The sequence below is a fragment of the Heliangelus exortis genome, chromosome 14 (genome assembly GCF_036169615.1).
Source record: "Heliangelus exortis chromosome 14, bHelExo1.hap1, whole genome shotgun sequence".
NCBI lineage: Eukaryota > Metazoa > Chordata > Aves > Apodiformes > Trochilidae > Heliangelus > Heliangelus exortis.
In genome coordinates this window covers 5,292,996-5,320,505 of record NC_092435.1, presented here as the reverse complement: position 1 = coordinate 5,320,505, position 27,510 = coordinate 5,292,996, and the positions used below count along the sequence as shown (strand labels likewise).

Sequence of the window (27,510 nt, the reverse complement as noted above, 5' to 3'; positions counted from 1 at the left end):
ACGGCTCAGCGTCCTGCACCCCCGGTACCACACTGCAGACGGAGCGCGGAGCACCGGACAGCGGTGCCGCGCCGTGCCTGGAGTGCGGTGCAGCGCAAAGATCCCGGTCCCGGTCTCGGTCCCGGTCCCGGTCCCGGTGCCCTACGGAGCGTCCACGTGCGAAACCCCGCGCGAGACAGCGCGGGGAAGGCGGGGACGGGCCCGGCGGAGGGGGCGGGGCCTGCGCTACGGGGAGCCGGCGCGGGGGTTGCCGGGAAGGGCCGGCGGTGGCGGCGGGCGATGGCGGCGGAGCGCGGCCGGGGCGGCCCCCGGAGGCGGCGGCTGCTGCTGCGACGGCGGCGGCGGTGGTGGTGGTGAGCGGCGGTGGAGCTGGTAGTGGAGGTAGTGGCGGCGGCGATGCGCGTCGCTCCCGGCGACGATGGAGGACCGGTCCCACAAGGTGCTCCTGGCGCTGGTGATGCTCTTCCTCTTCGCCGTGATCGTGCTGCAGTACGTCTGCCCGGGCACCGAGTGCCAGCTCCTGCGGCTCCGCACCCTCAGCCCCGCCGCCGCCGCCGACCCGTACCGGGCGGAGGACGAGACGCCGGCGCGTTTCGTTCCCCGTTTCAATTTCTCTATCGACGACTTGCTGCGGCGGGTGGACTTCAACATCAAGGGGGACGACCTGATCGTCTTCCTGCACATCCAGAAGACGGGCGGCACCACCTTCGGCCGGCACCTGGTCCGCAATATCCAGCTGGAGCAGCCCTGCGAGTGCCACGCCGGGCAGAAAAAGTGCACCTGCTACCGGCCCGGGAAGAGGGAAACCTGGCTCTTCTCCCGGTTCTCCACCGGCTGGAGCTGCGGGCTGCACGCCGACTGGACCGAGCTCACCAACTGCGTCCCTTCCGTGGTGGACAGCAAGAAGGAGATGCGGCTCCGGCCCTCCAGGTGAGGCCGTGCGGGGACCCCGGGCCTTCCCCGGGAAGCTTCCCGTGGACTCCGAGCTCCCCCCCGGGCTTGCGGTGGTGGCGGGCGCCGGTGCGGCGGGACGGGCGATGGACCCGCCGGGCGTAGTGGCGGTGGGAGGGAGGGAGGGTTGGTAGGTGGGCGGGTGGTGGTGAGCTCGGTTCGGTACAGCTTCGGAGCAGGCTGCGAACCGGGCTGCAGCGAGGGCTGCGGGAGCCACACCGGCCCGGGGCTGCGGTGGGGGATGCAGCGTGCTTTGGGCTCTGCGGAGCCAACAAAACCTGAGCCCCGCTCTGCTCCGCATTTTGTATTCTACGTGGTGTCCCGCAGAAGTGGTGTCCCGCAGGCTGTCGCGACTGTAACTGCTGGAGGGGGAAGCCGAGGAGTCGCAGATTCTGGTCCTTAGCGGGAGGGAACATCGTGTCCCCTGTCACAGGAGCAGGCCTGGGACCCCCCCGGTGCGGCTCTTCCAGCCTCCCGCAGAAGCGAGAGTCCTCCGGCTGCCTTCAGCCTTCCCCCAGAGCTCCTCCATCTCTGGGAAATTACCTCCTTGTACACATGCTGCAGCTGCTGTGTGCACCAGGAATTAATGCTGGTTTTAGGAGTGTCTGTGAGCCTCAGCGTCTTGTTAAATCCGAAGTTTCTCCTATGTGGGTGGTGGCCTTGCAAAGTAAAGGTTACTCTTAGGGCTGACTGTTATCTGCCAACATTTGCATCCTTCTTCAGACCTAACCTTGTTTGTTTTGTGTTTGCATTTGGAGTTCTAGTGACACTGCTGTCTTCACCCCTGCATCTTGCCTTGAAGTTGCTAACCTGGCCTGACCGTAGCTGGGTGCTTGCCTAAATGCTTTGTCTGCTCCAGGAGGTTTTCTGATTACAGTATTACCTTCAGTTGTAACCAACCAAGAAGCCTTTCTGTGGCTGTGTGTGTAGCTGTACCATCTAGGAGAATGGGTTTTAGTGTCTTTTCACATTGCTTTGCTGGGAAATTGGAAACTAGGGTATCACTCCTATTGCACTGTTAGACTAATGGCAGGTCCCTTTACAATGAGGCTACTATTACACTATCTGAAGTCAAGTCTAAGCACAGATTCACTTAAAATAGAAAGCAATTTCTTTCTAGAATTCCTTTTATATAGTGTGACACTACACTGCCATCTAGTAGAAAAATGGTTAGCATCATTATCTTCCTGTACTCAAGAAGCAGCTCTTTGTGAGACCTGGCTATTGTGATTCCTTGTTCTTTTGATTTCCCTAATGCTTTAAATTTTAATTGCCTCATTTTTGGGACATTCCATTTGCAAACATCAGGAACCAATTCTATGCCCTCTGGGTCTGTCAGCTTCCTGGTTTTGGGCTGCTGAGCCTTGAAGGCTTGTTTTAGCTGTCCTATGAATATGTTGTTGATCAGCAGAAATGGGAATAGCTTAACAGTGTTCTCTCTTTTGCTTCCAGTAGTGGGTCTTTCACCTCCCCAGAGAGGGGTCTGCCTGCAGAGTTGTAGCTGTAAGGCATGGATTTGCTTCCTTCCTCTGAGACAGGTCAGGGTTTGTCATGCCCTCTGGAAAAACAGGAGACTCCTTGTCCTGAACCTGTCACCTGAGGCAGAAGGGAATGGCAGGCTTGGAGAGCTTTTTTTGTCTGTAGGTTTTGTCCTTGTGGATTTTTTTCCTGTTGGATTACCAAACATGATTTTCTGAGTCAAAACAGAAGCATTTTGTGTACCTGCCTGAGGGTTCAGAGCAATGGTTCCTCATCAGACTAACCATGTACTGCCTCATTATAGCTGAGTTCTGAGAGGTTGTTAGGGCTCATGACTCAGGATTGAAGCCAGGAGATATGGAAGAAAAAGAAGCTGTCATGATTTTGTTAGGTAGAGGTCTACTATTTCAAAGGCTTTGAAATTATGTTGTGTTTTTAATAACCTAATTACACAGCTTGCTTAACAGCTACAGCTGTTCTCCCAAATAATTCCTTGACAAGCAATTATTTGGACTGCAACTTCTAAATGTTTAAAAATACAGGAAGAGAATAATTTCCTAAATTAACAGTATCCCTGTCAAGTCTTCCTGCCCATTGTTGTACCTTGTCTTTAATTTTTATGTTCTCAACTTAGCAACTTTCAACTGACAACTAGTAAATTAGCATCTATTAGTGCCAGTAGCAGACTCCAAGCACTTTCTAGACAGACAATAGCTGCTTTCAGAGCAAGGGTGGATGTGGGATGAGAGCGTCTGAGTGGAGGAGTAGTGCTGGCTCTGAGTGGAGCCAGCCTGGCTGTTCCTACATTGGGGTTTTTTTGGGAAAGCCTGGCTGTCCCAGGTTTTGTGTGGTGGGGAAGGGAGGAACAGCACAGCTCTGGTGTGCAAATCCTGAGAGAGGGGGAAGCAACACAGAGGAGTCCCAGGCCCCTTTGGGGAGTGCTGTCTGGGCAGGGAGCAGGATTTGGTCAGGAGCAGATTTTCCTTGAGTGAAGCTTGCTTTGACAAGAGTGGGAATTCCTGCATTTATAACCGAGGTGATTAAAAAGTCAAACCTACTGGAAGAGTGATTGAACTGCTTGGAAGGTGCATGATGCAGTTGGTATATAGTGTCCTTGGGCTGTATAGCCATATCAGGGAATAACCAAATGAGCTATTTTTGCTTTGTTTCAGCAAACATTTTAGCTTGCACCTGTGTATGATTATTTTACACAGAGGTTTGCCTTTAGGGGCATGGAGAATCTGCTTGTCAGATTGCTGGGTTGTTCTGTAAGGGCCTTTTGTTTAAAAGATGAGCCTTTGTTAGTCTGGAAGATACCGTGTCCTCGGAATTTTCAGTGCTAGGTACAGGACATTGCTGTGATATGGTCTGGTGGGATCAGCCTGGAGGTTGTGCCCAGGAAGAACCTTCAGCATTCATCTTTCTCTCTTGCTCTTTAATTCCATCACTAGTCTGCCTCTCTTTTCTTTAGGAATTTCAGGCTTAGAGGGTGAATTCCTACACTGAGCAACAGGAATGGTTGTGTTATCTTTTTGTTTATTTTTGATTTTAAACAATAGTGCTTTCTTGTCTCTAAGCATATAGGTTCCCAATACTTACTTTCCTTTGTGGTGGTGGTATTTAAGTAGCTAAATAGATCTGCCTCTTCTCCTTTGGTCCTTCCTTGCCTTAGAGGAAGATGAATCTCTGGGTGGGGAGAGGGATTATTTTCTTTTCCTCCTTGTGTCTTGTTGGGGCCCAGTGTTACGTATGGCTCTGTTCTTTCTTCTCTCCTGTTCCACCAGTACTGCTCACCACTGTGGTGTCTGGAAATTGTGGGACAGGGAAGGGGATGATGCAGGCACAACTGAAGCAGCGAATCCAGGGCACTCAAAGCATAAAAGATTGGTGGAATGGGCTGATGGTGGTGGCAGAGAGGAGGGTGTTGTCTCAGCTGTTTGGCATCAGTGGTGAGAAAGGAGAAATGTGCCTTTTCCTAGTCCTGAGTGACGGACTTGGGTCACTTGATTGATTGTGGAAGCCTCAAAGCTTTTGGCACACTGAACAGGGGCAGCATCCAAAGTAACTGTGTGAGAGCATCACAGAATTGAGGTTTTGCTGAGGTCTGGCTAATTATTATGGAAAGTATCTACCAAACTTGTCTATAGCAATAAATCCAATGGCAGTGTTGCAAGAAACAAAAGGCCATGGGGTTAGACTGGAAAATGTAATGAGACATGGGAGCAAATACAGATACCTGCATTTTAAAGTGGTATCATGGCTTCAGAGCCTTGTTGGGTGACAGACATGGCTGTGAGTAAAGATCAGGCATTGTATATGGTGTCCCTCTTGGCTAGCATTAAAGGAAAGAGATGTTCTCCATTGAAAGGTGAATGAGCTTGCAGAACTTCCTCAGGAGCCAGAAAGTCTGGCTTTAAGAAATTTTATGCTGCTGGTACAAGCCAGTTGGACCAGGACCAGGGGTGGGTGCCTTACGCTGGCACCATGTTGTTGTGATGTGGGACAGAAGCCCCTAGGAATGTATGGATGTTCTTGTCTTGTCCCTGCATGTTAGTTAAGCTCTTCTAAGTTAAGTCTTGTGAAATTCAAAAGAAAAGATGTGTGAAAGCATTTCTCAGCAAACTGGGAGTGTTTACAGTGTGTGGCTCCACTGGTGGAACAGATTAATCCTCATGCACTTGGAAATGTGGTGGGATTTGCATCTGCAAATCTCATCTGCTCCATAGTCCATCCCAGTGTGCCTGGCTCCTGGCAGAGCCCTGGGAAGAAGGGGGCTTTGCTGCAGCAAATGTTGCCCTCAGCCCTGGTCTGAGCTCAGATCCTGCTGGAGCAGGCTGGGCTCTGCACATGGGTTTTCCCAATAAGCTTTTTATCTCTGGAATGGGGGAAATAATCATGTAATGCTGCCAGGGAGAGAAAAAAATCACTTTGAGGGATCTGCTTCTTAGGGAAAAGCCTGCTCAGCAGCTGCTATTGAAAAGGCAAAGGTGACGCACAGCTGTGTGAGGGGATGAGCTCTGTTGTTTCACCTGTAGTGGAGGAATTTAGCTTTAGCAATGGGGTTGGGCTAGAGGATCTCTAGAGGTCCCTTCCAATTACAATGATTCTGTGGTTCTGTTAATTTGGGGAATAGTTAAGCCCCATAAATTGGCACTGAACCATTTGTTGGTAGGGGAGTTGACACAGAGTCCCACTGCTCCCTAAGGCTTTGAGTGAATAATAAAGTCTTCATCAGGAGCTGGACAACTTAAAACTTCTGCATGTTTATGGAGCAGACACCATTTCCAAGGACAGGGTCCCTTAGCACAGTGCTGCTGATTTGGGGTGAAGCCTGGCCAGGGGGCTGTCCAGGGAGAGAAGGGGACAAGCACAGCTGAGCTGCAGGCTGTGAGTGAACAGATGGGGTGAGCTGTGGTACCTTGGGTCCTGGCCAGAGCACTGGGCTGGTACCTGCCTGCCCTTGACACGCACATTGGTGAAACTCCCAAGGAAAAACTCTTCAACAATTATAAAGGAAAAAAACCCAACACCACAAAAACCCCAAACCAAAACAACCACCAACACAAAACCCAAAACAAAGCATTTGCAGAGATGCTGCCAGGCCTGAGTGACTCCGTGCTACTTCATTTGTCAGTGGGTTTTCCTAATGACCCTGCTCATTTTGCTGTGGTGGCTGCTGTGGCTGCAGGATGAGATGTGTGGTGAATGTTCTTGCCACCTGTGAGTTTGTGTCTGTGGCAGCTGAATTCCCCTGCCTGACACTTGGTGGGAATGAAGCTGGGTCTGGGTTTGGGGCATTGGAAGCAATGGGCCAGCTTGCAGAGCAAAAAAGGGGCTTTGAGGGGAAGGGAAGGGGATTATTTTCAGAAGTGCAAGTAGTTTCTTCACCTAATCTGATTACAGGGACTGACCTTGAAGTCTTGGTTGTAAACTTAAATTCATGGATTTTTTTTTTAAAGTTTGGACTATGCAACTTTAGAAAACTGTAGAAATTGATATACCTGGTTTTGCAGGTAGTGTTAGACTTTTTAAATGACTTCTTAGAGAGATTAAAAATACTTTTCCATATTAAGTCTCTTCAGTTCTTATCTTAATCTTTAATAAAGTGCAAATTGACTTTTAGTTACTTGAAAATGTTTCCTACTGCCTTTTATTTTAAAATCAGACTTTTTTTTGTGGGTGGAGAGATGTTAGATGTTACAGATACAAATTTCATTAATTGCAGTAGATCAAGAATTCCTTGTGCTACTTAATGTTAGCAGAGTTGGTCCTCTCTGAAGAAAGAAGTGGGAATGCAAACATTGTGTCATGGTGCCATTTTACTAAGACATGGTTTCTTTTTCTTGAAGAGCTGCCTTTCTGCTGTTTTCCTGGGAATTAATAAATATTAATATGAAACTATAAATACATGAATTGACCTGAAATAGACACAAATTGTACCTTGTGATGCCTCTTCATAACTTCAGTAAAGGTTATCAAAGGTGTTTGGAAGTCAAGCATCACCAATAGGTTATTTTTTTTATTAAAATGCAGATTTTTAAGTTTAAGTTTAGCATCAGTTCTGAGGTGTATTAACTGAGATTAATTTGGCCCTCATTTATCTAATCTGAATTGTCAGGAATCATGTTCTCTACTGATGTAAATGTCGGCAAAAAGGACTTATTAGTAGATTTGATTGCTTTTTAAATTTAACTAGCAGTGATGCACTGGCATGCCTGGGAGAATTGGTCTGTTTCTTCTGAACCGTTCAGTGCCTAATGAATCACTCCAATGTACTTTTCTGAAGGAAAGCAGAGCAATTTAAATGTGCAATGCATTGATTTACCTCAAATGGATTAGGCCTCTGTGTGCAATCTTTTGCATTAATTTACTTTCTCCACAACTATAATAATAAAGGCAGCATTTCTGGACGGCATCAGCCCAAATTAGCTCGCATAACTTGCTAGAAAGCAAAATAATTAATATGTGGCTGAAAATGGGATGTGGGAATGGATCTTTCCGAGAGGACATTGGTCTGGAGGTGATGCTGGGAGCTGTGCCAGGGCAGGATGTGGGGCTGGAGCCCACCGTGGCCAGGACCCGGCAGGAGTTGGCTGTGTGCCCTGTCTGTCCCTGTGAGCTCTGATGGAGTGTCAGGAGGAAAAAATTGTCTTTAAGATACTGATGATTTCTTGACTTTATAATTGGAAAAAAGAAAAATGTATTTGTGAACTAGTGCAACTTTCAGAGATCTCTTTTTGGTGTGGCTAGGTGTGTTTTTCAATGACTGAGGTATCAGTGCAAAAATCTGACTCAAGCAGATTTGCACATCTTTTATTGCTGTAGTAACTTTTCAGTCCCAGTGTTGGGCTGCCTCTGTCCTTGCTGTGCAACCCACTGCCAGGACGCAAAACTCTGAGTAATTCCTTATTTAACCACTTAGCTGCAGAAATGGTACCTGGGCTTTGTTTTGCTCTGCAGGGATTCCTGTGGCTGAGTAACCCTTGCAGCTCACAGCCTTTTTTGGAATTAAACTTGTAGGCTTCTTACAGACTTGTGAGAATTAATTTCTCCTCCCTTTTGCAATCGTCCAGTTCCCATTGCTGGGCAGCTTCATGCCCAGATGGAAACCTGCAGGGGAACAAAGTGATGGAGCATCCCCTAGCCTGGTTCCCTTCTCCCAGTTTGGGGCTGGGATGTTTGCCCAAGTTTGCAGCATCTTGATGGAAGCAAAGCTGACCTGGGTTGGTGTTTTTGGGTGGGAGGATGAAGACAGTGAGGGCCTGGGAGAGAAGGTGGTGCTGCTCCTGCCTTCTGCCTTCTCCTCTTCTTCCTTAGCAGCTGGCATCCAAGAGCATGGTAGATTATTGTTTGTGATTGATTTGCTGATGCTGGCAGTTGTACAGTGTGTTCTGGGACTAATAGGGTAGCACCAAATTATTCAGGCATTATTGAAATGAATCACATTTGTGATGACTAATAAGTAGCAGACTTTGGTATTTATGAATAATTAACACAGTAAAGTTTTTCTTAAAGAGACATGAAAAAATGATTTAATTTCTACAGTGAACACTCCATAAAATTAATGAAAGATAATTGCATATGCTAATGTGAGACTAAGAAGCCAAAGCAATTTTTTGTGTTCAAGTTCACATTGCTGCTGTAAACAGTGACTATATAATTCCTTTTAATTTGTTTTTGTGGGGTGGGGCCTGTGTTTCACATCCAGGGGGTGTAGGTTTTGCTGAAGTTAAAAGTCTATTGGTAAACAGTTAAGTCACTGTTGCAGTTTTCACCTGCTCACATATCTCTGGGTGGGTGGCATATATATGTGTATAACAAGATCATGTCTTTGAATGAGTGGCAATCAGGACCAGCTTTTTTTCCTTTTCCTTGTCTCTAGCCTTCTTCCTTAACTGTTCATACTTTTAAAGAGAGAATCCACTTAAGATGTTGCCTATATGTAGATTTGAGTAAAATCTACATACTAATTCCCATTAGTCTTGGGAAAAATTTCTAGTCTTTAGAGACTTCTGAAGCCATAAGATCCATTAGGGTTGAGACTCAAATCATGTTACTTTTTGGTTCTCAGCTGCTTATCCAACTCTGAAGGAGCTAAACTTTTGATGTGATACAACTAAATATACGCAGCTCTGAAGGAGATAATCTTGGGGCATTAAATGATTTTTCACATCTTCATAAAAGCATGAAGACGACTGTGCCTTTCATGAGATCCTTGTAGCAAATGCTCTTAATTTCCCATAATCAAAAGGAATATGAAGCTTTGATGCTTTTAGATGTCCAAGTAGCTGGAAGATCAGTTCTTCCTTTACTCCATTTTGCGTTGGGTAAATTAAAACATTGCAAGGCTCTCAGCAGTGGGAATCTGCTCATTCAGACTTCTCTCGGACTGTGGGATCCTTCAGCAAAAACCCGAATGAAGCTGATTAAAGCACTCTCTGCAACTGTTTATTTTCCTCATTTACAGAGTAAAGCAACTTCTTTAACCTCCCTGCTAAGGAAAACAATGTTTCCTTGGTCAAAGCCAGAAAAGCTGTTTTTTAGAGTTGCTTTTTCAGGGTAACTGAGAGGAGACCATTTCCTTTTGCCTGTGGGAAAGCTATTCCCTGGAGCAATCCCAAGCCATTCTGAGGTTGGATTTTGCTTTTTTCTTGCGGGTTCAGAGCGAGCTATTGGGAATGTGCTTGTGTCCTGCTTGGGCAAAACCTACCAAGTACTTTCTCCCTGTTTTTGGCAGCAGCTAATTCATCTTCACAGGGAAGATGCTGTGGGAGCCATCCTCCCAGGGTACTTGTAGCCCAGGGAAGACTTTAATGGGTCTGGATGTGGGTGTGCTTCACCCACAGAGTGACAGGCTTCAGTCCTCCTGAAACTGATGTCACCAACTGTAGATAGGGAGGAAGATGGCTGTGTGGCTTCTGCCTTTCACTGAGCTGTTTGTTTTTCTGTGGGGGTGTTGGATCTAATCAGTATGGTGGTGGCACAGAGAAGTAAGACAAAAGTGCTCAAGGAAATGTCAGACGCAACAGGATGCATCTGCCTGGTAGCTGAGTGACTTGCAAAAACATAAATGGCATAAATTAGGCTTTAACTCCTTCAATTCTTTTGTGCAGCAAGTCAAATCACTGGTAAGAGAAAAAGCTTTTGTGTTGGCATGTTCTCCCTGGTAGATTTTCTTTTCCTAACTGTGGATCTTTAGCTGAAACTTCAGTTGGCTTTTTGGTTTTTATTTTGGTGATTTCCAATAACTTTGGATCAATAAAAGGTGGAATAGAGTTCTGACTTTCAAATAAAAAACTGACCTTTGTCTGTTTTGGCTTGCTGATGATGGGTTGCTGTGAGGGTCTGTTGTCTTGGCTGTGGGAGAAAAGTGGTGGCTAAGCTTGTAAATGGGATTTGAGAAGGCAGCACTTAACACCTGGGATAAGCCCTGTCTCCATGACCATGCCTGTCTTCTTCCTCTCAACCTCTGCCTTGTCTGTGTAATTCAGCACTTTGCATCAGGATATCTTTCTGTCCTTTTGCAGCATAAAGGACACTGGGTTTTTTTGGCCTGACTGAATATAGTAGCTTTGATGCCCGTGCATGAGTGATCCCAGGTAAAGGCACTGGAAATATTTCTAAGTGTTTAGTGTGAATTCAGGGAAGCTGAAGTTTTAAAATATAACCCCAGTGTAGTGTACTGACAGGTGACTTCAGCCTGTTGTGTACCTGGGCCCATGTGGTGTCTTGTGGGTGCTGTGGTGTTCATTCTCTTCCCAGGAAGGGAAGAGGGAAGCTTCCTAACCACACAGCTCCTGCGCTGTGGTCACGCTGCTTGGTGCTTTCGTGCCAGAGCTCTTGATAAATTTGCTTTTCACCTGCTTTCATGGTTGAAGCAGTCGCTGACTTTACTCTTTGGAAGGAACATTTTGGGAAGATGAGAAGCCTGGTACAACTGTCCTAACCTATGGTCTAAGCATGCCCTAAAAATACATCTGTGAGCCCAGGGCTCTGGCTCGTAGAAAAGCATTGTGAGAAAAGGTAGAACCTGCCCTCTTAAATAGGGGACATTGGATATCTAACAGCAGATGCCTGAACAAAGTCAGGAGGTATGAAACATTGCTTCTCTGCTTTAAACTTCTGCTTTGTTGGGTTTTGGTGGGTGACTGTTGAGGCTGTCTGCTCAGAGGGGAGAGGATTAGACCACCAGAAGTTGGTGGTAGCAGAGACCTAAGAGAAGCTCTAGTTCCTTGTATCTCTTGAACACTGCTAATTTGCAGAACTATTCTACATAACCATTTAAACTGGTCCTGCTTCTGGAACAGGTCAGATAGATCCCAGATGAGCCCATGTTTACAGAATCACAGAATTATCAGAGCTGAAAGGGACCTCTGGAGATCATCTACTCCAACTCTTCCATTAAAGCAGAATTACCTAGAGCACAGGAGTGCATCCAGGTGGGTTTTGAACATTTCCAGAGAAGGGGGCTCCATAAATACGTTCTTGACTGTAACATGCATTTTGCAAAGCAGAGTTATAAATGCCTTTTTTCATACAGTTTCTAGAGGAGAGGCAGAGAAAACAAATGGAAAGAGCAGTTGCACCTGCAGCTACTTCTCCTGACAAGCTATTTAGTCACTTTCCATGCTGCTGGTTGCACTGGATGTCAGCAGCATTCTGGGTTGAAATATGAACACTCCTAGAATTTTTATGGATAGAATCAGCTTCCTCCACGAGTTATATTTATGGGATAGTGGGGAGGTTCAGTGATAAACCTGTTGGAGTTTGGAGATTTCAGCTTGTAGCAATGATGCAAATCAGCTGAAGAAGAGGGCAATGGTTAGGGATGAATTTTGACTGGTGAATAGTTCTGCAAGCTGTCTCATCAGTGTTTTGCAGCACATTCAGCATGCTACCACATGCAAGAAGAAATTGGAATTTTGCTAGAAATACAGTTGGCAGAAAAATGTTGCACGGGAAATGCATGAGCACTGCCCTGTGTTTGGATTAAACTGAGTTCTTTTGCTGCTTGCAGGGGCAAAAGTATATGAATAACTGTCCCTGTTTGTGAGTATGGCAAAATGTGTTTGACCTGAGGTTTGGAACAGTGCAGTTTTTGGAACAATCTGACTGAATATTTTAAAATGTATTTATTGAGACATTTAACTGAAGGCACATAACTAAGAACAGTGCTGGTATTTCTGGAGAGGAGATTGAAAGGAGGTTGAGCATCATTGGGTTAAAGATGTACATGTTGTCAAGCCTGGGCTCTATTGTGTGAATAAGAGTACTTAAATATATTCCTTAATCATATACTTAGTGTTTAAATTTTTACTAAGTTTTGCAGAATAGTGGTCAGCCTAATGGCATATGAGCACCTTTTTTTGCCCTGGGGTGGTACTCTTGTTTGAGATGCCAGTTTTTCCTGCTGTAATTCTCCTTTTCCTGCAACTTGGAACTGGTCAGTGCTGCAGCTGCCTACACACCAAGATGAGCAGAAAGTGTAGAGTCTAGAGACTGAGACCCAAAAGACTACAGAACAGATTGGGTAGGTTGGTGTGTCCATGTTATGGTGTCCATCCTGGCTGGTGTATCAGGTTTGCACTGGGGACTGAGAACCAGAAGCAGCTGCTGTTTCAGACTCTGCATAACAGCCAGGCCTCTGCAGGAGAAGGCTATAGGAATGGATACCTATCCTGAGCAGGTTTGGTTTGAGGGCAGCCAGGAAAAGGAGCATTTTAGTCCTCTTTTCCACCAGAATCTGGGAAAGCATACCCAAAAGGGCAGCTCTGTCTGACCTGAATCCAGACCTCCTGTCAGCTAATCCCTTTTATAAAATTGGTCAGTGTATCAGGCAGCACAGAAGGGAAAAAAAACCACATAAAGGACTTAAGAATAGCTGAGCTCATGGCGAGATAAACATTTCTCAGAGCCTGGATTATGGAAGGATCTGGTTATTTGTTAAATATATAAGCAGATTCTCTGCCTTGGCTGTGGTGGCTCAGCAGTCGTGCCGGCGGATTTCATCGTGTGCTCAACACGTCCTGCTGCTCCCAGGTACAGCTGAGGTAAACTTCTGGAAATTTAAGTCTAAGGCTGATGACAACTTCTGTACTAAATGTTGTGAATTAACTGTACTCTGGAAAGTGCAAATGTGGGCTTTCTAAAGGCATCTAAGGCTCTCTTGTCTAAAGGGTTGTTTTTTTTTTTTTGCTTCTCCTGTCATGTTGTTTTATTTCCCTGAATTAGCAGGACAGTTTTGCTGCTGCTTTTCCTCATATATCACCTGAAGTCATGAAGGTGAATTGCTTACTATAGTAAACCTATGTATTCATGGAAGAGTTATGGGTGTGAAGTACTATATCATAATTTATTTTTTCCCTTACCAAAAAAAAAAAAAGTGTTATATAATGCTCTATCAAGATAAGCGAAATTCCTCTCTTTACTCTTGTGTTTAAAAGACCTTTTAATGGATATTTCTATGTCTTGCATTACATATTGGAAACCCAGTACTTGCTCCTGTTGCTTATAATGGAACATAGGTTGGTTAAACTTGAGATCTGGTGTCTTGTGATAATGCGTAATTATTCCTAGGCATTTGCAGATTGTTTGCCTTTCTAGGGCTGCATCTTTTACAGTGTAGCTAATAATCTTTGTTGTGGCAGGGCACTAATGTTATTTTATATGGAAAGGAAAAGCTGGCATCTGGGATGCAATATTAAGGACAGTGATTGCAGTTCTGAGCTGCCAGGAGCCATTGCCTTTTTTTATCTGTGGGAGATTGTATTGGGCTCTGGTACAGGACTTAGTAGGTGCAGTTGCTTTTGGAAGGAGGCTATGGCAGGATTTAAAGATGCTGAAGACCACATTGTGTCCCAAGGGCATGAGCAGTGCTAGTGTATGTGATCCTAAAACTTGCAATGTATTCACTGGTGGGACTCAATCTGATGTTTGGAGAGAGGGGAGCAGAACACAGGCTTTTTAAGTTCATGTGGACAGCAGTCTTCTATCTTACAAGTTGTTTTCATCTTTGCTTGGGCAGCTGAGATGAAATAGCCCTTTTGTTAAGAGCAAAAGCCTTCACTTCAGTGCTGGTACCAGGGCTGGTGTGTGCTGCAGTCACTGACTGCATTGTTTGGCTGTGATCCTTGGTTGTGGTGTAGGAGTGCACACAGTACAGCTCAGGAAGGTGTGGTGGTGAAGTGGTTTTAAGTCCCTGGTCTAGACTGATGCCTGAGTCCCCTGCCCAGAGTAAGTTAGGGTCACTTCAGACTGCAAAAAGCTCTTTAGGGTCACCTGCAGCAGTCACATCCCCTGGTGCACTCAGCCCAGCCAGCTCTTCCCTTACCACCTATTTTCCCTCCTCTGGTGACACCCACCCCCCCACAGGCAGGGAGATTGGAGGAAAAATGGCTGGGAGGAAGGTCAAAATGCTGTCTCTTCCCTCCCCTGTTTGAAGATTGGAACTAGCTTGCTGGTTTTCATTTTCTACATGGTTTTTGTGTTAAATGAGCAGCCTTTTTGCCAGCTTTGCTGCTCATTGGGCTGGGAGCAGGGTGAGTATCAGCCTAACAGAGATTTTGTGGTAAAATTTATTGTTGCTGTACAGTAACACTAACCTGAGGGATTTTATCTCCTTCTCTCTTTAAACAATCTTTTTTTTTTTCCCCCACTAATGGAAAATTTCAACTTTTCTTCCACTTAACCACGGCTAAATTCAGGCTTTTCCAGGAAAATTGAATGAATAAGTAATGCTTCCCTCTTCTGCCTCTTAGCGCTTAGCTAATTGTTTTATTTTTATTGTGGGTTTTGATTTCATATTGTCTCCCTTCTGTCCCCAACAAACTGATGTTATTTACTGAACACGAAAGGATAGCCAGGGTCCTAATGTGGTGCTTATTCCTCTGGGGCTGTGGTACTGCCAGACCTTCATATTTTGTAAATCAAGGATGAAGTTGAACAAAACACTTCTTACAGCACAGCATTTTACTACTGACTGAGGGGGTTTGAATCAAATGATGTGCAGGGATGAGCATCCAGAAGCACAAGGGCAACTTTGAGTTTCTCATTTGGTTGGCAGGGAGAGGCAGCTCCATCCCCAGCTGCCAGGCATCCTCTGTGCTGCCTGGCTCCTTGCTACCACTCATCATTCCTCCTTGCACTTCCCAGCAGTGACCTGGAGGTTTGTTCTTGATTACTTTTTTTCACTTTTTATGTTGACTTGATGCTCTCTAGATTGATATCTCGCAGTGAGAGTTTAAAAAATCAAATAGCAAATGGCTGCATTGTAATTAATGTTATTGTTCTAGACATTACATTATAGCAGTCATTGTGGTTAAGTGGAATATCACTAGAATCTTATTTTTATCAAGATGTTTGTTCCCCTCTAATTTTTGTGGAGAGTTGTTTAGATGTTTTCCAGATTAGAGCATAATGGAACTGCTAGCTATAAATGTTTGGAGGAATCTATTACGCATGGTGATTTAGTGGTTAGTCACAATTGCTTTGGAGCTGCAGTGTCAAATTTAACACCAGCCTTCAGAACCACATATTGTGAAATCTGCTCATCCTTCCTGTGAGATGCTCCTTCAGACTCCCAAAGAAGAAAAGGACATTTTGTATAGCAAGATAGAAAAGCAATTTGGTGGGGATGGGCTGATGCTGGAGGGACGATTTACTGTAAGAAGCAAACAGGCAGTTTTTCTCTATGGAGTTTTAGCCTTTTCTTTCTGCTTAATTAAATTCAGAAGATTGGTTGTGACAGTTGGTTGTTGTGCTTGTTTCCCTTCTCGCTTGAGGTGCAGATGGAGGCAGGGACTGATGGAGCTGGAGCAGGACAGTCCTGCAAGCCCAGATTTCCTTCCCGCAGCAGTGCAGGCTGTGGGGATCCGGGGCAGCAGAGAGGTGGGATCCGGGGCAGCAGAGAGGTGGGATCCGGGGCAGCAGAGAGGTGGGATCCTGGGCAGCAGAGAGGTGGGATCCTGGGCAGCGAAGAGCTGGTCTTCTCCAAATGTAGGCTAGGTTTGGGAGGGTTTTTTTGTTTGGTTTTTTTTTTTTTCCTCAAGATGTAGGCTGGTATTTTTATTAATGGTAGTACAGATGCTCCTGCAGGCTCACTAAAGAAGGCACCATAGGTTATAGCCAATGATTAGAGCAACTTTTGTTGTTCTATATAGAAATACCAACAGATTTTCACTTACCATAGCTATATATAGGCACCTGCTCTAACCACAGCCTGTGAGTGGAAGCATTTCCCTCTGTTTAGCTTTAGAAATACCACCCTTGCCCTGTGATAACTGCCTGCTTGTAGGTCTGACCCTGGAGAAGTCATGTGCAGTGTCTTGAGCTGCTTTGCTGACATCCTGGGGTGGAAATTACTGCTCTGAATTGAGCGACCTGCATCTTGCTGCTTTTTGTTTGCTGAGTGGAGGTTTTGTGACCTGCAGGGCTGAGTTTTCTTGCTCCCAGCTTGTGAGTTGAAAGCAAGTTCAGATGAAGACTGCTTTTAGCACTGGGTGTCACAGGTTTTAAGCCCAGGATGCAGGCTGTCAAAATGAAATAAGTAAACCTGAGATTTAAAGGATGAGCAAGTAAATCACATTAAATTTGTGTGTCTTAGAGGCTCAGAACAAAATTTGGATTAAGGGATGAGCTCAGACAGCTGAGAATCCCAAAGCTCCTCAGTCTTCTTTGTTGCCTGGGTATATCTGTTTCTGCAGTGGTTGGTGTTAGAGGTACCTCCAGGATACCTGGATATGCTTCACTGACAGTACTTTAATAGTAATGATTTAACAGTACATTTTAAAAAGAGCATTATTTGGGGCTGTTAAGGCTTGGTCTTGGTTTGGAGTTTCTTCTTGGTTTCTGGAGGAGGTATTGAAATTCTAGGTTTGTGTGAACTTGAAAGGGTCAGTGCCCTGAGCAGGAGCTGAGTTTACTAGGTAAAACCTTGTAGAACATCTAGGAATTTTTAGCTAAGTCAGGTCAGACCTCCCTGTAATTTCAAGTTTAAAACCTGTGTAACACACAGATCTTCAAACTCTTTCATTCCCTTTGGTTTAGAATGTTACTTAATGAACACAAGCTTTTTGAAGAGCTAACATTAGAGGACTTCAATTTGAGGTTGAAATTAGAGTTTTCTGGGACCTCTAGCACAAAAACAGGGTCTCTGGGAGTCTGAGCTGCCTAGGGAAGGGTGTTGTAATTGCTCTTGTGCCTTCAGCAGCTCATTCATGATTTGCTCCCGGAGGCCTCCAAAGGGCATCAAAAGTGGGGTTTTTCAGCATCATCTCTTTTCCATGCAGTTAGTTTTGGGACCACAAAACTCTATGATGTGATGAGAGATTGGAAGTCAGTGTGATACCCAGCAAGTGATCCAGTCTTAGACAGAAATGTCACTGCATCCTCCTTAACCACTCATAATTAGTAATTCCTGATTTGCCCTCGTTCTTCAGAGCATTCTGCTGGGAGGACAAGCTGGGCAGCTCAAGGCAGCTCAGCTGCCTGCTCAGGGCTGCTAAAACAGTTTTTTACTTGCTTCATCATTAGAACTGGGTTTCTGCATCTTGCTTTAATGTTATTATTAGCATTTTGTGATCTCTGAAGCATTCTGTAGTGCAGCAGTGTACTGGAGTGACAACACATAAACCAAAACTATGGTATTGCTTCTAAGTGTATTTTTGAAATTTTTCTTTAAAGCTAATTCCTCTTGGCAACTCAGCTGAGTATATGTATCATTGCTAACATTTTCTTAAAATAAAATCTGGTACCTAATTTTTTTTTTTACTACTGGTTGAAAAGGACTTTTTTTTCCCCCCCCAGTAGACTGTGTTCATCCTGCTCTCATTACTTTATCCTGTTTAATTGCTTTTCTACTGCACTGCATTCTGTTTTCGCTTCTTTTTAATTGTCAGTCATATCCTGTCCATGGTGGGAGAGAGGGGATTTTGCTGTGGAATCCAAGACAAGGATTTGGACCTCCCTATGTTTTATCATTTAATGAGGAAAGTACTTTGTACTTCAACAGTACTACAACACATGGTGTCTGCTTAAGTGAAGCATATCAGATACATAATACACACTTCAGCTTCCTTTAAAAATTATAAATTAGGGCATCAGTGGCAACTAAGCAAGACTTCATACCATGACACAGCCTAGGAGGAAGGTTGATGCTGGCGTCATGGCAGTTTTGAGCTTCTGTGGGTGGGAGGGATGTGGCCAGAGGAGCTTTGGCTCTTCTTGCTCATAAGTGGGTGGGTAAGAAGGGTCTCACCTTGGCTGATGGGCAGCTCTGTGCCCGTGGGCTTTGTGTAGCAAGCTGGTCAACCTGGCATTAGCACTGCAGCAAAATGGATATAATCAAGGTGACTTCAAGTTTAGAAATTTTTTGCTTCCCAGTAGGTTAGGATGCCTGTGCTGCCCTTGTATTTCCCATGTTTGACAACTTAGATGCAGCTTTCATGCATTTACTTTGCACTGGTTGCACTGGGAGCTGGCTCAGTGAAACTGGGCAGCATAGCTGCTCATACTTTTACCACCTCCCTGCCCTGGGTCCTGTTAAAACCACTCAGCTGATTTTTTTGTTAGCAGATGAATGCTGAGTTAGTGTATAAATAGCTTTTGATATAGGAGTTAGTTCAGCCTGTATAAATGCTGTAATGTCTTGTCTGTGATGGTTCCTGCACTTAATATTTTAGGGTTCTTAGGGTATGGCACAGACTGCTATTGATTGCTGCTTTTTAGGTGCCTGTAGTTAGCATCAAATAAGAAAGCACAACTTGTGTTGTGGGCACTTTTATAAATATCTCAGATCATCCAAGGAGCCTCAGAGGGCAGAGTTTGGGCCCCTCAGTGTGGGGCTGTGTCCTGGAGTCATCCTGGTGCCTCAGAACCGAACCCTCAGCCCTGCACTTCTGCATCATAACTCAGAGTCTCATTCTGCCACCTGCCCAGGCACTGTTGCTTTGAGGTCACATTGATGCAGATATCTTGGTGCTGTATTCTGGGACAGCTTTCATCTTTCCTGCCACCTTTTGAAATGCATGCTGCAAAGTGCTGGAATTCAACTTAATCAAGAGGCAGGACTGTTTGTACCAAGATTGGCTGATGTATTTATTGTACCCAGGGTTTAATTTATAAACTCTATCTCTACCTGAAGAAGTTTGATTAGCATTATAAATCCTACATGCACTGGATACTGAAGGAACTAGATGTTAAAAAAACAAACACACAACCAAAACAAAAAAAGGCTGGGGATTGAGGGAGAATTCTTATTTAAACTGCAAGGCTGTCTGTGGTCCTGGAGGAGCTGAAGTTGATAAGGTTGTATCTGAACAAATGTAGCCCATTTGGAATTTAATTTTTTTTTTTATTACAGGTAGCCCAAACATACTTAGTGCAGAATCTGCTTTAATGGTTTTAATGGTTTTAAAGGTGGTAACAAAAACAGTACCTTTTTTTTTTTTTGTCCCCACAAAAAATCCCATACATTTATTTGCTAAACTGTAACCTAGATATTTCATTCCCTTGTATGACCTGTGGAAATCCCAAAGAGCAGCTGTGATTGCAGCTTTTCGTGTCTGTGGTGCACAAGATTTTCGGAAAACATTAGGGCCAGACTGACAAAACAGTGCCCATGTGAATACACATCTGTCCTGCATGGCAGCTGCGTGTCTAAGCATTGATAAAGCTCCTTGTGGACATAGAACCACAGAAAGTGAGGGGTTGGAAGGAACCACGAAAGATCAGAGTCCAACCCCCCTGCCAGAGCAGGGTCACCTACAGCAGGTCACACAGGAACACATCCAGGTGGGATTTGAATGTCTCCAAGGAAGGAGACTCCACAACCTCCCTGGGCAGCCTGTGCCAGTGCTCTGTCACCCTCACAGGGAAAAAATTCTTCTTATATTTATGCAGAACTGCCTATGCTCCAGAGTATAAGCACTGCCCCTTGTCCTGTTGTCAGTCACCCCTGAGAAAAGCTTTACTCCATCCTTCTGGCACTCACCCCTTACATATTTATAAACATTAAACACTCACCCCTCATTCTTCTCCAAGCTGCAGCCCCAGCTCCCTCAGCCTTTCCTCACAGGGGAGATGTTCCACTCCCTTCATCACTTTGATTGCTCTGTGCTGGACTCTTTCAAGCAGTTCCCTGTCCTTCTGGAACTGAGGGGCCCAGAACTGGACACAATATTCCTGGACTCACCAGGGCAGAGTAGAGGGGGAGGAGAACCTCTCTCAACCTACCAACCACCCCCCTTCTAATGCACCCCAGGATGCCATTGGCCTTCTTGGCCACAAGGGCACATTGCTGGCTCATGGTCATCCTTCCATCCACCAGCACCCCCAGCTCCCTTTCCCCTGTGCTGCTCTCCAACAGCTCAGTCCCCACCCTGTACTGGTACCTGGGGTTGTTCTTCCCCATCCTGCAAATGTTAGCAGAGCTGCTGCTTGCAGAATTTCTGTGCATTTCAGAGCACTGGGATTTTCCTCCAAGGGCAGATGCATGGTTTAGGGGACAAAGGGAAATCTTCTGCTGAAAAGTAGTGCCTGGTATCAATAAAGTTTATTATTGAAATTGTTTGTAAGTCCAGGCCTATTTGAGGGCAAGGGATATATTTATACAATAAAAAAATATTTTTTTCTTTGTTGCTCTCATAGGAGTATTGCTTGTTGCAGCTGCCGCTAGGATTTTGGAGGTGCTGGTCTGATTTTTTTTTTCCCAGCTGTTCCCTACTCTATGCTAAATGGGTCTTGTAACCCTAAATGGAGACAGGTCATGGATGAGAGAAGGCAGCCAGAGGGAGAGAGGAAGAAGTGAGGAAATATTTCATGATGCGGTTGAAGTAAATGATTTCACTGACTTGTGAGGTGGCAGGTGGCCATCTGCTCACTCTCCTGATCCTTTCCAGTTGACCTTAGCTTTGTTCTTGGCTGGATTTCTCCTAGATCCTGCCATAAAGTCATCGGAGAAGCATTTATGAGGAGGGAAGACCTTCACCACAAACCAATTCATGGGAGATTACTCCTTTATATCTCAGACCTTGCCTCTCTTGTACCAGGTTACTAAAGCCACTCTTGCATCATCTCTCCTTATCCTGGAGCAAATATTATTGGACCCAGTGGTCCAGTCTCTGTACTGCTGACACAGGTGGAGGGTCCTTGAAAGCAGGCAGTGACAATGCAGAGTTGGCATTTTCCATTAGGTCTGCTAATTAATTAAGGTCACATGTTCCAGCTATTAGTTTGCCCATTGCTTTCTCTTAAGCAGGCAGTGAAACACCAGGAAGGGGGAAGAGGGTTTCTCCCCTCTGCACAGCACCACCGTGAGACCTGGGTGATGCTCACAGGGTTCTGTTGAGCCATGGCTGGGCCAGCCTGGTGATAGAGCAGTTTGCTGCTCCAAATAGGAGAATTTGTTGCACATACAGAATTTCTCATAACTTACTGCTAGGTGTTTGCTAGGGTCTGCTATGGTGAAGACTTGCTACACAGCAAGAGCTAAACTTGCAATGCTGAGAAGCAGGCTTTGGCATTGTAAAAGAAGCAATCACTGCCTTTTTTTTTTTTTTTTTTTTTAAACAAAATATTTATAATCAAGACTTATTGCTGGAGGACATTCCAGTGCTGAGTATGTCACCGCCACAATTGTCTAGACAGGTTATCCATGTCCCTGTTAAGCAACCTCATTATTTATTTATATTTATTTATTATAATAAATGTGATTGCCTGCAGTAAGATGCTAACTCCACTGAGTCATATTTCAGATTGCACAGCTGTGTTGCTTGAATTTTTCAGAATAAATAAAACATTTGCAGCTGCACAAAGAGCAACCCCTGGCTCTCGGATGGCTCCAGTAGGTGCTCTTTCTGAAGGGGGGAGATGCCCAGTTTTGGGGAAGAGGAGGAAGCTTCCTTCAAGCTTGCATGGTACCTGACCTTGGATGATGTCCTTGTGAGGCACAGGAGTTAGTGGAGCCTGCTGTCATTGCTGACTTCAGCAGGGCTAGGATAGCACCCCAGGTGCTGCATTTAAACACTTAAAAACCATCCTGTCTGTACACAAAAATGAAGATTTTATGGATTTACTATATTATCACAGTGATCACGTTCTGTTTGGTACAGATCTGTTGCCTTTGGTAGAGTTACTTAAGATTGTCAGTGGCTATGATGAAAATTTGGTGGTTTTATTTGGGGTTTTTGGGTTTTTTTGTTTGTTTTTTGTGGGGTTGTTGTTTTTTTTTTTCTGGAGTTTTGTTGTGTGGAAGGAGCTTGCTGGCATCCTGACAGTTTACTAAACAAAAACAGAAGCTCCAGTTTTCTGACTTCTGCCCAAAGGGAATGACTTCCTATTTCACCAGTTACCCAAAATCTGGGGACCTCTCGACTGTTTGGTTGAGGAAAGGAGATTGACAGTAAAACTAGAGGCCTACGTGGTCCTTTCCTGAACACAGGATAGAATTGAGCAGGGTAACAGTTTCCTTGCTCGCCCCTTTTAATTACATTCAACCTAGAAATGGGCTTTGTTTTATCTTCCCTTGGAGTCTCAGGTCTGGGACTGCTCTTGCTGCTGCCCTGGTTGTTCAGTCTCTGTCAGAAGCTTTGCAAAACTCCTCTAGGTGAGTTCTATTAAATTTTGCATATGTGCTACTTGCATGTGCCTGTCCTCTGGGTCCTCTGGTCTGTCTCATTGCTTCAGCTTCTTGGCTTTAGGTACAAATAAAGCTCTTTTCTTTATCCTAAATGATGTGTAGCCATTGCACCCATCTGGTCTGTGGGGTGGGGCTGAAGTCTTGTGCAGAAGGCAACCTTGTATGCTGCCAAGGAACAGTTGAAAGCTTATCCAGTCATATATTTTATATGTGTTCTAAGTGGCAGGATTATGTATAGTAATATATAGGTTGATCTGATGGCAACATACAGTCAAAATGGTTGAGCTTGGCCAGACGGATGTTTTATTTCCTATAGAACTTAATTTTATTTAGGTGTAGAAGAATGTTAAGTTTGGTATTTTATGAAATTACTTGTGGGAACTGAAGTTAGTTTTTCCCTCTAACTTTTGATAAAATACACAAAGGCCAGAAGGAATGAATGATTCACTTCTTGACTGTCAGCTGTGGTGGGAAACTGAGGTGAAGATGGATTCGTGATTTGAAAATCTGTTCATCAGTAGTGGAACTAGTCAAAATATCTTGTTAATTTTAGTGAGCTATTGATTCAAAAGTAAATGATAAAGATTTGTAGAAGGAGAGCAAAACGGTGTTTTACAGTCAGTGCTTTTTTTAGGTTTGAATTTTTTTCTTAGGAAGATCTCAAAACTTCTGCTTTTATAAAGTTAATGTGCTCTTGCTTCAATAAAACCTGTGTGAGTTGCAAAATTTGCAGTTTAATCATGCACCATCAAATTCTATTAAAAAATTTAGAGTTAAAACTGTTTTTCAGGCTCAAGTTAACCTGCTCACTTTCACTTCAGTGCACATAAAGTGCCAGATAATTATTTTGTGTGCTGAATTTCTTTCATTAACATTAATAGGTTAGTATTACAGCTTCTGCCAGACCACAAATAATCAAGGAGTGCTTCAAATATGATTTTAGAAAATAAAAAAATTCCAAGGAATTGCACATAGTGAGGCAATGAGTGTATTGCAGCAGAGGCAAGGTAAAATGACTTAATGAGTCCAGATCAGTTGAAAGTCAAACATAAAACCTGTTCAAGCTTGTTAGCTAATCTCATCCATAAAACTAACTGCCTATTCTTCATGGATGTTAACCCAGTTATACTAATGTTTTCAGGTAAAAAACCTCTGAAAGTGGAAAAGTTACGTTTGAAAAGGGAATAATAAATGAGCCTTTTTGTTGTAATTAAGCAGGCTGTTGATGAAGCAGGTCTGTGGGCTGATTCAGACACCACTGTTCACAGTGTACACCTGGCCTTGTTCAGTCACTGCATTGCATGTGGCTGACTTTCAGTCACTGCATTGCATGTGGCTGACCAGTCAACCAGTCACATCCTAAGCAAGCTGCTGGGATGGGGAATTCCAGCTTTTTGTGCAAGTGTGTGCCTGCAGCAGATGGACTTGAAAGAAGGGAGACAAAATAGGCTGGCTGTGGAGGGAAGGAACACTTGCAAATTCTCCTGTATCATCATTGACTTAGATGAGTGCATGTCTGGTAATATATGCAAGTACTGCAGCATTTTAGTTTTGCAAATTAAGTCTAGGATTCCTGGATGAAAAAGGCCCTATTGCTATGAACTGCTTGTAAGGAGTTTTGCTGGAGCCCTAATGAAATAAAAAAAACCTGACTTGTTCTTGGGCAGCACAGAGCATGCAGTGTCCTCCCTCTCCTTCCTCCCTCTCCTTCCTCCCTCTCCTTCCTCCCTCTCCTTCCTCCCTCTCCTTCCTCCCTCTCCTTCCTCCCTCTCCTTCCTCCCTCTCCTTCCTCCCTCTCCTTCCTCCCTCTCCTTCCTCCCTCTCCTTCCTCCCTCTCCTTCCTCCCTCTCCTTCCTCCCTCTCCTTCCTCCCTCCTCCTCCTGCTATCTCCAGAAGCATTCTGCAGTGAAAAGTGCACAAGAGGCCAGTTTTGTAAAAAGTAGTGGGTTGTGTAAAAAATAGTGCTTATTAGTACAATGCTGCCTTGCTGCTGCTTTTTTTGTTTTTTCCCTCGAGGTGTTCTTTGTCTTTTACTGTTAGAAAGCAGTGCAAGCCTTGGGATCCAGCTGTTCTCCCTGTTGCTTTTAGAAGTGTAACACTGTGGAGATGCTCCAAGGGGGTGATGGTGCCACCTCCAAAGAAATGTCAGGTGATGCAGGAGAATGGAAGGTAACCATGGACTTGAAGGAGCTGGAGGCTGAAGGTTCTTGTAGACACAGCAACACACTTTTGAAAGTCTTTTTGCATAAAGAGACAAGCTGCTCTCCAGATGCTTTGCTTTAACTTTATGGAGAGGTTTGCCATGAGAGAAAGCCTAGGAGCTGGTTGGTTTGCTTGGCTTATGGATGATGTCAGCAGCTTGGAGGTAGGAATCATCCCTTCCTGACAGGGTTGGGAGATGGCAGTCAGGAATTGGGTGGAAAGAGCCCTGAATCTGAAGCCAAAAAAGCTGGAATCTGGGTATGGATGAATATGTGGATGGGGATGCTGGCTAGGAGAAGGACAGACCTTAGCTTTCTGAATGGGTAAGATGCCTTTGTTAAGGCTGAGGAATGTGCTGTAATTGAGTTGTGAGATGAGCAGTCCTGTGGTGGGAGCCGTGGCATGGGAAAGGCCGTTCTTTAAATCTTACACAGAAAGAATCAGCAGACCTTAGCTGCAGCCTGGCTGTGAGTATCTCAAGTGGTTTGTTAAAAGCATATTCGATGAGTGTAGGGAGGAGGGAAGACAGGGAGACAGCTGTAGAGACAAGAGCATTGAGCCTGGGAGAGAAAAACCAGTGAGCAGGGCAGGATCCCAGGATCTAGGGAACAGGAGGGTGGGCAGGGGAGGGCTGGGGGTCACAGCAGGGTGTTCATAGCTCTGGGGGTTCATAGCTCTGGGGGTTCCAGTTGTGGAGGTTCATTACCCTGAGTGCAATGCTGTTCCTCAAAGTGTTTTCTTTAGTGGTGGACCTGGAGAAATAATGTGATGCCTGAAGAAATACAAATCCAAATACTACTTTGTTGTCAAGGGTATAGGGTGCTCGTACAAAAAGCTGGAAGAAAGGTAAGTGTTAAACAATGAGGATAATTTGACCCATTATCAGTCTTCTGCTTGCTCCCTCCCACCCATTTGCTGAATTTTAGTAGGACCTTAATAAAAGAGAAAGATGCCATTGTGATCAGTTTGCCTTGGTGTTATTTTGGAGGCTGTGTGGCTGTGGCTGCATTAGGAGAAGTCTCTCAGAGAGATGCTCCTTGGAAAACCACTCCAGCCTCTCTGGTTGTAACCAGCTCTTCCTCCTTGTGTCCTGCTCTTAACCTCTGATTAAACTGTGCTCATTTTAAAGATGAAGCAGCTTCTAGAAGAACTTGATAGTGTGTTAGAGAAGCCACTTGGTGTTGGGTGTTTCCTTTACCAGTGCTATTGAGACTGAGGTCTCCTGTTATTTCAACTTTGTTTTGTTTTCCTGGTGTTAGGATCAATACTGAATAAATGCTGTTTTGAAAAAATGGACATTAAGGTGGCCAGAAGGTGTAAACAACAGCCAGCAGTTGAAACAGTCCTAACATGGCTGGGCTGAGGGAGGTGATCATTCATCATGCTCTCAGTTCATTAGAAAGATAATGTTTGAGGAAATTTAAGCACTGTGTAGAACTGCTCAGGGGTTCTTTCCCTGGACCATGCATATGCTCACTCTTTATTTGCAATTGCTCTGCTGTTATGTATGTTTGGCTGCTAGCAAGCACATGAAAATCTAATATCTGACTCACTGTGCCTCCTTTATTTATAAACAGCTTTTCTTCTGCATGATGCTGATAGAGCACGATGCAGAGACATCTTGTGATAGACTGTCTCACTGTAAGGTGCCAAAAGTGAAGAGGAAACATTTTATGTGATTAAATAACTGAGACATTCTGACAGATGTTTGCCTGACAGAGTTTGCAGGGGAACAGTGCTGCACAGATCGGGTTGGTGCTGGGGCACATGTTTGTGCCTGGGATTCAGGAGGAGGTGTTAATAGCTGCCTGGCTCCAGCAGACTTCTGGGACCCCATCCCTTTTCCCTGGGCTTTGCCATGTGCGTGGCACGTGGACTCAGTTTCTGGAGCTGGGCTGGATGCAAAGCCTTTCCCTATCCCTGTCCCACCAGCTCACTCTCCTTGTTGCTCTTAATTTCCAGACACTTCTTTTTTCATTCTTAATGAACTTTGGGGTTTTGTTTTCTGGCTTATGATTCTGTTTCTTGCTTGTACCTCAGGAAATTATTACTGATTCCACCGAAGGCTTTTAACGTAGATCTTGACAAAATAAAATCACAGTGGAGGTACTGATTCTGACCTCATGACTGTGGCTGAATGTTCTTCCACTTTAATACCCAACAAGTTGATTTTGTGCTTTAAGGGCAGCTTCTGCTGGGGCTTTGAGAATTAAAATAACTTTGAAATTTAATTCAAGATAATACGGCTATGGCTTTTGAAAAGTTGCAGTTGATTATTTCTTATGTAGGATGCAGAATGGCCCTAAGTATTTCAAAGTTTTATTTGTGGAAGAAATAAAAAATTAAGACTTGTCTAAGAGAGCCTGCTTTTCTTTTCTTTTTTTTTTTTTTTTTTTTTTCTTTTGTCAGGTTAGTAGAGCAGGATGGATCATTGTTGTGATGCATAATCAAGTTGGAAACTTGTTTTGAGTCAGACTGCAAAAGTGTAATCCCCTTCAGGGATTATGGAACATTTTGCATATTGCCTCTAAATTCCTTTCTGAGGATTCAATGGATGCTTTAACTGTCCTGCTATCTGTAGAACTTTGGAAAGCGTTCATTGATAAAAAATTGAGTTTAACAGCTTTGCAAAGAGGGAAAGGAAAGCAGGAGTGCCTGGGAGAGCAAGAAACATCTCTGATTGCCCAGGAAGACGTCGCGATTCTGGCAACTGCAGAGATGAAAAAGAACTCTTACCTCATGTG

At 44.6% G+C, this 27,510-nt stretch overlaps 1 protein-coding gene across 1 annotated transcript in view; it reads left to right on the top strand.

The window, feature by feature from the left end:
* Nucleotides 1–244: 244 nt before the first annotated feature.
* Nucleotides 245–27,510, top strand: part of HS6ST2 (heparan sulfate 6-O-sulfotransferase 2) — a 125,342-nt gene continuing 98,076 nt past the window's right edge. Inside the window, exon 1 of the mRNA XM_071757532.1 lies at nt 245–930. Coding sequence (XP_071613633.1) covers nt 419–930 — 512 coding nt within the window. The 5' untranslated portion in view covers nt 245–418. The remainder of the gene's footprint in view (nt 931–27,510) is intronic.